Source organism: Anolis sagrei, chromosome 12, assembly GCF_037176765.1.
Source record: "Anolis sagrei isolate rAnoSag1 chromosome 12, rAnoSag1.mat, whole genome shotgun sequence".
In the NCBI taxonomy this organism is placed as follows: Eukaryota; Metazoa; Chordata; class Lepidosauria; order Squamata; family Dactyloidae; genus Anolis; species Anolis sagrei.
The window spans coordinates 16,951,337-16,961,863 of NC_090032.1; the positions used below are offsets into that span (position 1 = coordinate 16,951,337).

A 10,527-nucleotide genomic window follows, 5' to 3' on the forward strand; every position below is an offset into this window, starting at 1 on the left:
ATTGTGGGTGAACTACAACTTCCAGAAAGGAATGCCAGTCCGTCCCAAACCCCTCCAGTAATCAAATTCTAGCATATCAGGTCTGTGTGCCAAGTTTGGTCCAGATCCATCGGTGTTTGGATTCACAATGCTGTCTGGATGTAGGTGAACTACAACTCCCCAATATCAAGGTGAATTTTCCCCAAAGACCTCCAGTTTGTTTTTTGTTTTTGTTTTTGTTTTTTTTTTGCTGGTCGTGGAGGCTCTGTGCCAAGTTTGGTCCAATTTCATCTTTGGTGGAGTACACAGCACTCATTTTTAGCAGGTGAACTATAAATCCCAGTACCTACAACTCCCAAATGCCCAGGCCACTCACCTCAAAAACCACCAATATTCAAATTTAGCATCTCAGGTATGCATGCCAAGTTTGTTTCAGATTCATCATTGTTTGGGTTCTCAGTGCTCTCTGAATGTAGGTGAACTACAACTCCCAAAAATCAAGGTGAATTTTCCCCAAAGACCTCCAATATGTTTTGTTGGTCATGAAAGCTCTGTGTACCAAGTTAGTTCCAGGCCCATTGTTGGTAGAGTTCAGAGTGCACTTAGTTTGCAGGTGAACTATATATCCCAGGACCTACAACTCCTATAAATCATTGTGAATTCTCCCCAAACCTCTCTAGTATGTTCAGTTGCCGATAAATTCCTCTGTTTGCTGTGTGCCATAGAAAAGAATAGGAAAGGGTTAAGGGAGAGGCAGTGGGCGGGGTCATGCAAATTCCACAAATTTATGGGGAAAGTCAGAAACACTGAGATGTCTGTGGTGGTGGAAACACATAAAATCCAGGATGAAATGGTCCTCATATTAAAGCCTTCACTTGAGTGGTGAGCAGTACAGTGTTCGTGGAGGACATTGGCAGGGATCTCAGACATGTTGATGGCGCTCACTGTAACCTGCAATGTCATTGGATTTGATCCTGTCCTGTCCTGGTTAGTCACTTCCTCTTTTCCAACTCCAATATTTGATATTTGTGTTCTCTCTCTCTCTCCCTTTCTTTGGTTCTGCTTCTTGCTTTCCCTGCTCCAGAGGAGGCCCACCAGAGCGGCAAAGGGGTCCTCATCCACTGCCAGGCGGGGGTCTCGCGCTCGGCCACCATCGTCATCGCCTACTTGATGAAGCACACACTCATGACCATGGGCGACGCCTACAAATACGTCAAGGGACGGCGGCCCATCATCTCGCCCAACCTCAACTTCATGGGACAGCTGCTGGAGTTCGAGACAGATCTGAACGCCGGCGTCACGCCCCGCATCCTCACCCCTAAACTGGCCGGAGTGGAAACCGAAGTGTGAACCACAATTCTGGGTGGGGTGGGAGGGGGATCGAGGGTGGCCTCCGGCAATCTCAGGGCTCGGAAGAGGTGTGCGTGGGGTGTGTGTGCAATACGGGACCGACAAACTGTGTGGCACTGGACAAGCAGTGATCCAGGATCGTGTGCAAGCAATGGTTGGGTGCGTGGCTCCTCGGCCACTGAAAAGCCATTAAAAACAGATGGATTTGGGTACTTTTTTTCGAGGGGTGGGATGCCTTTCTATACTTGCCAACCAATAAGCACTGACAAAACCGCCAATGTTTTGGCAACCACTGCTGCCACCATGTTATTTCTATGTAGGACTTTCTTCTCTCAGCCTCAGAGTAGGGCTTGGGAGGGATTTCAAGACGTGTGCATGAGAGAAATCTCATTGGGCTTAATTTATTGGGATGGGAAGTGTGTGGATGTGAAGATGTGATGGAACGGTCACCATTTTGTGTTCATCTCTCCCCTTCTTGGTCCCGTTCAACCAGGATGGAGAACGTCTTTATTACGAGGGTTACCCAGAAAGTATGGTTACAAGAGTTTCAAAAAAATTACAAATAATTACTATATGGTAGAGTCTCGCTTATCCAACATATACAGAATGGCAGAACGTCAGATAAATGAAAATGGAGGGAAACGGAATGAAGAAGCTCATCTCAAACCTTCACCACAACGCCAGTCGATGAGCTACTGATGACTGACACTGCTCGTCCGCTTCCGCTGGCTTCCTGCTACACAGCAGTGCTACCAACTTCCCAAAGAATGAGGACGCTCGTCTCCAACCATCATCACAACACCAGTCGATGAGCTACTGACAACTGGCACTGCTCGTCCACTTCCGCTGGCTTCCCACTACACAGCAGTGCTACCAACTTCCCCCAAGTATGAGGACACTCATCTCAACCTTCACCACAACGCCAGTCGATGAGCTACTGACGTCTGGCACTGCTTGTCTATTTCCGCTGGCTTACCACTACACGGCAGTGATACTAACTTCCCCCAGAATGAGGACGCTCATCTCCAACCATCATCACAACACCAGTCGATGAGCTACTGACAACTGGCACTGCTCATCCACTTGTGCTGGCTTCCCACTACACAGCAGTGTTACCAACTTTCCCCGGAATGAAGACGCTCATCTCCAGCCTTCACCAAACGCCAGGCGATGAGCTGCTGATGACTAGCACTGCTTGTTCACTTCTACTTGCTTCCCGCTACACAGCAGTGATACTAACTTCCCCCGGAATGGGGACGCTCATCTCCAACCTTCACTACAACGCCAGTCGATGAGCTACTGACGACTAACACTGCTCATCTGTTTCCGCTGGCTTCCAATTACACAGCAGTGATACTAACTTCTCCTGGAATGAGGACGTTCATCTCCAACCTTCACCGCAGCACTAGTCGATGAGCTACTGACAAATGGCACTGCTCGTCTGCTTCTGCTGGCTTCTCACTACACAGCAGTGATACTAACTTCCCCCAGAATGAGGACACTCATCCCCAACCTTCACCACACCAATCGATGAGCTACTGACGACTGGCACTGCTCATCCGCTTCTGCTGGCTTCCCACTACACAGCAGTGATACCAACTTCCCCTGGAATGAGGACGCTCATCTCTAACCTTCACCATAACACCAGTCGATGAGCTACTGACGACTGTCACTGCTCATTTGCTTCCACTGGCTTCCCGCTACACAGCAGTGACACTAACTTCCCCCAGAATGAGGATGCTCCTCTCTAACCTTCACCACAACACCAGTCGATGAGCTACTGACGACTGGCACTGCTCATTTGCTTCCGCTGGCTTCCCGCTACACAGCAGTAATATCAACTTCCCCCAGAACGAAGACACTCATCTCCAACCTTCACCAGCATGCCTGTCGATGAGCTACTGATGACTGGCACTGCTTGTCCACTTCCGCAGGCTTCCCGCTATACAGAGTGAGACCAACTTCCCCAGGAATGAGGATGCTCATCTCTAACCTTCACCACAACACCAGTCGATGAGCTACTGACGACTGGCACTGCTCGTCCGCTTCTGCTGGTTTCCCGCTACACGGCAGTGATACTAACTTCCCCCAGAATGGGGACGTTCATCTCCAACCTTCACCACAACACCAGTCGATGAGCTACTGACGACTGGCACTGCTCGTTCACTTCTGATGGCTTCCTGCTACATGGCAGTGATATCAAATTCTCCATGAGAGCCTTGTAACCTTACTTTTTGGATAACCCTCGTAGAAGGGGTGGGTGGTGTTGTCTCAACCGTGTTCTTGCACACGTATGTGTATGAGTGTGTATATTATGGGGGAGGGGGGTAGGACAGTGCGAGAGAGAAGCTCTCTTTCCACAGTTATCAGAATTTAACGCTCAGGATTACTGACCTCTTCTAGGTAGATATTTTGGTCTGGATGGAAAGATAAGAGCCAGGATAGTTGACAGCTCCTTCCCCGTTTTTGCTGCTGGTGGTTGGGAGACCGGGCATCCTGTGCCGCTGTCTATTTATTTATTTGCTTGACTTCTTTGACCACCAATCTGTTACAAAGACTGAATCTTCAAATGGCAGTATGGTGGAAACCGGAAGGGGGACATTGACTGTCTCGCTCTCGCACACCGTTTAGGCACTTCCCCTTCTCAGGGTCACGATACCATTGGGATCGTCTTCCATGATGGAAGCCGTACTTAAAGAGGATGGGAGTGGAATAGTCGTGGAGAACGATGAAGGAACCCAGAAGAGTCATCGTAGACTAGTCTCCTTCAACTTGTGTTGGACCACACGTTGCGTCAGCACCATCCATACTCCGGGAGACATGGGTAGGAAGTCCACCTCTCGTAAAGTTCACTTTGGGTTTCTTGGAGTCAAACGACCTCTGGTGCGTGTGGTTCCTCCCTCGCACCACTTATCTCGAAATGCAATATATACATATATTTTTGTCGTTGTTGGTTGCTCTTCAAGTGTCTCCTTCCTCTCCTCTCCTTTCCTATGTTGCCTCCCGTGAGCGTAAAGCAGGCAAGGAGAGAGATGTTGTTTAGTTGCCTTCTTCTAGAGTAGTGTTTCCCAACTTGAGGGTCAGGACTCCTGGGGGTTTCAGAGGGGTCGCCAAAGACCATCAGAAAACATATATCTCTGGCCAAGGGGTTCCAAAGACCATCAGTTTTCTGATGGTCTTTGGAACCCCTTGGACAGAGAAGGATGAAGATCTCTCGTCTCTCCTTCTCTTCCTTTCGGAAATAGATGAATACTCACACCAAAAGCCCGTCTCTGCTGTGATTGGTTGACCTCTCAGTCAAGGGGTGGACTGTTCCTGAAACTCCAATCAGACGTGCTCAAGCATGACAACGTGGTGTGCATATGCAGGCGAGGGAGAGCATGCGAGTCTGGAAGAAGGCTTGAACCAATGAGTCCTTCAAGGCATGGCGGTTCTGTGTGGGAAGTTTGGCCCAATTCAGAATGTTCTGATTGTACCATAAATCCCAGCAACAACTCCAAAAATGTCAAGGTCTATTTTCCCCAAACTCCACCAGTGAGCATATGGAATATTCGTGCCAAGTTTGGTCCAGATCCATAATTATTTGCGTCCACGGTGAACTATAAATCCCAGCATCTACAACTCCCAAATGTCAAGGTCTATTTTCCCCAAACTCCACCAGTGAGCATATGGAATATTCGTGCCAAGTTTGGTCCAGATCCATAATTATTTGCGTCCACAGTGAACTATAAATCCCAGCATCTACAACTCCCAAATTTCAAGGTCTCTTTTCCCCAAACTCCACCAGTGAGCATATGGAATATTCGTGCCAAGTTTGGTCCAGATCCATAATTATTTGCGTCTACAGTGAACTATAAATCCCAGCATCTACAACTCCCAAATGTCAAGGTCTATTTCTCCCAAACTCCACCAGTGAGCATATGGAATATTCGTGCCAAGTTTGGTCCAGATCCATAATTATTTGTGTCCACAGTGAACTATAAATCCCAGCATCTACAACTCCCAAATGTCTAGGTCTATTTTCCCCAAACTCCACCAGTGAGCATATGGAATATTCGTGCCAAGTTTGGTCCAGATCCATAATTATTTGCGTCCACAGTGAACTATAAATCCCAGCATCTACAACTCCCAAATGTCAAGGTCTATTTTCCCCAAATTTCATCAGTGTTCACATTTGGGCACACTGAGTATTCATGCCATGTTTGGTCCAGATCCACCACTATTTGAGTCCACAGGGCTCTCTGGGTGTAGGTGAACTACAACTCCTACACTCAAGGGCAATATCCACCAAACCCTTCCAGTATATTCTGCTGGTTATGAGAGTCCTGTGTGCCAAGTTGGGTTCAATTCCATCATTGGTGGAGTTTGGAATAGTCTTTGATTGTAGGTGAACTATAAATCCCAGCAACAACTAACAAATGTCAAGGTCTATTTTCCCCCAAACTCCACCAGTGTTCACATTTGAGCATATGGAATATTCGTGCCAAATTTGGTCCAGATCCATCATTATTTGAGTCCACAGTACTCTCTGGATGTAGGTGAACTACATCTCCTACACTCAAGGGCAATATCCACCAAACCCTTCCAGTATATTCTGCTGGTTATGAGAGTCCTGTGAGCCAAGCTTGGTTCAATTTCATCATTGGTTGGGTTCAGAATACTCTTTGACTGTAGGTGAACTATAAATCCAAGCAACAACTCCCAAATGTCAAGGTCTATTTTCCCCCAAACTCCACCAGTGTTCACATTTGGGCATATGGAATATTGGTTCCAAGTTTGGTCCAGATCCATCATTATTTGAGTCCACAGTACTCTCTGGATGGAGGTGAACTACAGCTCCTACACTCAAGGGCAATACCCACAAAACCCTTCCAGTATATTCTGCTGGTTATGAGAGTCCTGTGAGCCAAGCTTGGTTCAATTCCATCATTGGTTGGGTTCAGAATACTCTTTGATTGTAGGTGAACTATAAATCCCAGCAACTACAACTCCCAAATGACAAAATCAATTCCCCTCAACCAAACGACTCCATTCAAAACGGTCAACGTTTGGTAGGCGACTTTTCCCCTCCAGCAGCTCAGCAACTTCTGGTTTGGCCTCCGCTGGAAAGTGACATTGTCTCACAGTTGGAACAGCTTTCGCTGCAACGGCGCACTGCCCGCTTTCCCCGCACCGTCCTGGTTCCCGGTGACTAGTCGTGCAATGTTTCTTCTCCCTTTGGAAAATTTTGTACTCCATAGTGATGTCCCCACCTGCCCAATTAGGCAGGAAGCAGACGTGACCCGAGGTGGATAGGGCAGCTCCCCTAGATGTGTTCAGACGACATTTCCCCATAGCCTCCCACTCTGGAATTGTAGACCGACGTACCTGAAAGGACACGGGAGTGGGGGCTGCAATAGAATCTTCCCCTTTCCTCGCTGTTTCTCTTTGGATCTTGTCTTTGTTATTTATTGGGCTCAACCAGTGGCCCCGGCTGTAATTTATTAAACATGATATTTCTGTTTTGTAACCAGATTCCTCTCTTTTTTGGGGGGGGAGAAGGGAGGGAAATGGAGACGTTGCATTGAATCATAGATTCCTAGAGTTGGAAGAGACAGCTCTCCTTATAGTTGGGAAGTTCTTCCTAATATAGATTAATCAAATAATCTGAGACTCCAAAGAGACATACACAAGAAGTGGAAAAAGGGAGAAATCACCAAAGAAGAATTCAAACAAATAGCCAACTCTTGTAGGGAGAAGGTTTGCAAGGCTAAAGCACAAAACGGGCTCAGGCTTGCCAGGGACATTAAAGCTTCCAAAGAAGGAGCTTCAACCACACTCCAGGGCAGAGAGTTCCACTGCTGAACAGCTCTCCTTATAGTTGGGAATTTCTCCCTAATATAGGTTAATCAAATAATCTGAGACTCCAAAGAGACATATACAAGAAGTGGAAAAAGGGAGAAATCATCAAAGAAGAATTCAAACAAATAGCCAACTCTTGTAGGGAGAAGGTTTGCAAGGCTAAAGCACAAAACGGGCTGAGGCTTGCCAGGGACATAAAAGCTTCCAAAGAAGGAGCCTCAACCACACTCCGGGGCAAAGAGTTCCACTGCTGAACGGCTCTCCTTATAGTTGGGAAGTTCTTTCTAATATAGGAAAAGGTAAAGGTAGTCCCCTGACATTAAGTCCAGTCATGTCTGACTCTGGGGTGTGGTGCTCATCTCCATTTCTAAGCTGAAGAGCCAGCGTTGTCCGTAGACACCTCCAAGGTCATGTGGCCGGCATGACTGCATGGAGCGCCCTTACCTTCCCACCGGAGCGGTACCTATTGATCTACCCACATTTGCATGTTTCCGAACTGCTAGGTTGGCAGAAGCTAGGGCTGACAGCGGAAGCTCACGCCGCTGCCCAGAATCGAACCTGCAACCTTTCAATCAACAAGCTCAGCAGCTCAGTGCCTTAACCCACTGCGCCACCGGGGGCTCCTTTTTCTAATATAGATTAATCAAATAATCCCATACAACATAGGCAGATACTCGGACTGAGTCACACAGGAGAGAGTGAGATTGATTCTTTTGTACTCTTTTTCTTTGGCTAGAAATGCTGTACCATTTCTATATAACAGACTCCACTGCTGAACAACTCTCACATTGGGCTGAGACTCCAAAAAGACATACACAAGAAGTGGAAAAAGGGAGAAATCACCAAAGAAGAATTAAAACAAATAGCCAACTCTTGTAGGGAGAAGGTTTGCAAGGCTAAAGCACAAAATGGGCTCAGGCTTGCCAGGGACATTAAAGCTTCCAAAGAAGGAGCCTCAACCACACTCCAGGGCAGAGAGTTCCACTGCTGAACAGCTCTCCTTATAGTTGGGAAGTTCTTCCTAATATAGATTAATCAAATAATCCCATACAACATAGGCAGATATTCGGACTGAGTCACACAGGAGAGAGTGAAATGGATTCTTTTGTCCTCTTTTTCTTTGGCTAGAAATGCTGTACCATTTCTATATAACAGACTCCACTGCTGAACAACTCTCACACTGGGCTGAGACTCCAAAGAGACAAATACAAGAAGTGGAAAAAGGGAGAAATCACCAAAGAAGAATTCAAACAAATAGCCAACTCTTGTAGGGAGAAGGTTTGCAAGGCTAAAGCACAAAACGAGCTCAGGCTTGCCAGGGACATTAAAGGGAGTTCCACTGCTGAACGGCTCTCACAGTCAGGAAGTTCTTCCTCATGTTCAGATGGAATCTCCTTTCTTGTAGTTAGATGTATCAATTAGAAGTCGAAGTCTGATGGTGAGAGGTTGGGTGAATAAGGGGATGTGGGAGAATTTCCAAGCCACAGGAACATATGTATTGTTGAAGGCTTTCATGGGCAGAATCACTGGGTTGTTGTAGGTTTTTCCAGGCTATATGGCCATGTTCTAGAGGCATTTTCTCCTGAAGTTTTGCCTGCATCTATGGCAAACATCCTCAGAGGTAGTGAGGTCTGTTGGAACTAGGAAAAAAGGGTTTATATATCTGTGGAATGACCAGGGTGGGACAAAGGACTCTTGTCTGCTGGAGCTAGGTGTGAATGTTTCATACTTTTTCCATTTGGGCAACAGGTGAGTTGTGAACTGGGGAAGGTGGACACCTCTGGGGAGCCTGCCACGTTGTCTCTTGGGTTGGATGCCCTCCCAATGTCTGCCACAGTGAAGCCTAGTCTGCCCCAATGATCATGGTCCCCTATGCTAGGAAATCCACCAATCCTACTCTGTGCTGGTCCAAAATACTATGAGCATGACCTTTCCTGTAGAGAGCTGGACACGCACCTTCTTTGGAGTCAGTGAGTCAGGATGCTTCCATTGCACCAACTGGACTTCAGTCTCAGAATCAGAGTGATGGACCCAGCTTTCCTCCTGTGTGGTCAGTCTGGGGATAAAGTCCTCCTAGTTTCCATGGCGCATCATTGTCAAGAGAGCCTGAGAGAATTTTGACTTGTTCCTGCTTCTGGAAAAGTGTGAGCAGCCGGGGGACCCAGCCAGTGCATACCTTATGCAGGTGAAGATGATGATGATGATAATCATCATCATCATCTTTACTTATACCCCGCCACCATCTCCCCAACGGGGACTCGGAGCAGCTTACATGGGGCCAAGCCCGAACAACAAACTACAATATGGTCTTGAGAGAATTTTTTGCACAGACCCCAAACTCATCTTGACATTTTGGGCTCGGTGGTGAAGGATTATGCGGCAATTTTCCAACATGGCGACCTCCACTTGTTGTATGATGTGTTCCTCAATAGCAGAGTGGGGTCGCCCTGGAATTGGAGCTGTTTGCACCGAAGTCTGACCACACTGAAATGGATGATGCCAGTTCTTGACTCCATCATATGACGGAGAATCCTCACCATCAACCTCTTTCATCTCATTGCTACCAAATACACACATTTTCACTGTTACTATGTGGATAGATAGATAGATGATTGATCAAAGACAACAGTAGAAGATACGTGGAATCATAGAATCAAAGAGTTGGAAGAGACCTCATGGGCCATCCAGTCCAACCCCATTCTGCCAAGAAGCAGGAATATTGCATTCAAATCACCCCTGACAGATGGCCATCCAGCCTCTGTTTAAAAGCTTCCAAAGGAGGAGGCTCCACCACACTCCGGGGCAGAGAGTTCCACTGCTGAATGGTTCTCACAGTCAGGAAGTTCTTCCTAATATTCAGATGGAATCTCCTTTCTTGTAGTTTGAAGCCATTGTTCCGCGTCCTAGTCTCCAAGGAAGCAGAAAACAAGCTTGCTCCCTCCTCCCTGTGGCTTCCTCTCACATATTTATACATGGCTATCATATCCCCTCTCAATCTTCTCTTCTTCAGGCTAAACATGCCCAGCTCCTTAAGCCGTTCCTCATAGGGCTTGTTCTCCAGACCCTTGATCATTTTAGTTGCTCTCCTCTGGACACATTCCAGCTTGTCAATATCTCTCTTGAATTGTGGTGCGGAGAATTGGACACAATATTCCAGGTGTGGTCTAACCAAAGCAGAATAGAGGGGTAGCATGACTTCCCTGGACCTAGACACTATGCTCCTATTGATGCAGGCCAGAATCCCATTGGCTTTTTTTGCCGCCACATCACATTGTTGGCTCATGTTTAACTTGTTGTCCACAAGGACTCCGCAAGATCTTTTTCACACGTACTGCTCTCGAGCCAGGCATCCCCCAT

General features: G+C 47.1%; 1 protein-coding gene across 3 annotated transcripts in view; it reads left to right on the forward strand.

Annotated features, from left to right (window-relative positions):
• LOC132764404 (dual specificity protein phosphatase 10-like) overlaps positions 1 to 6,838 on the forward strand; it is a 37,493-nt gene extending 30,655 nt beyond the window's left edge. For all 3 annotated transcript variants that reach the window (XM_067472489.1, XM_060758407.2, XM_067472488.1), the window contains exon 4: positions 1,064 to 6,838. In XM_067472489.1, coding sequence (XP_067328590.1) covers positions 1,064 to 1,329 — 266 coding nt within the window. In that variant the 3' untranslated portion in view covers positions 1,330 to 6,838. The remainder of the gene's footprint in view (positions 1 to 1,063) is intronic.
• The last annotated feature ends 3,689 nt before the right edge of the window (positions 6,839 to 10,527 follow it).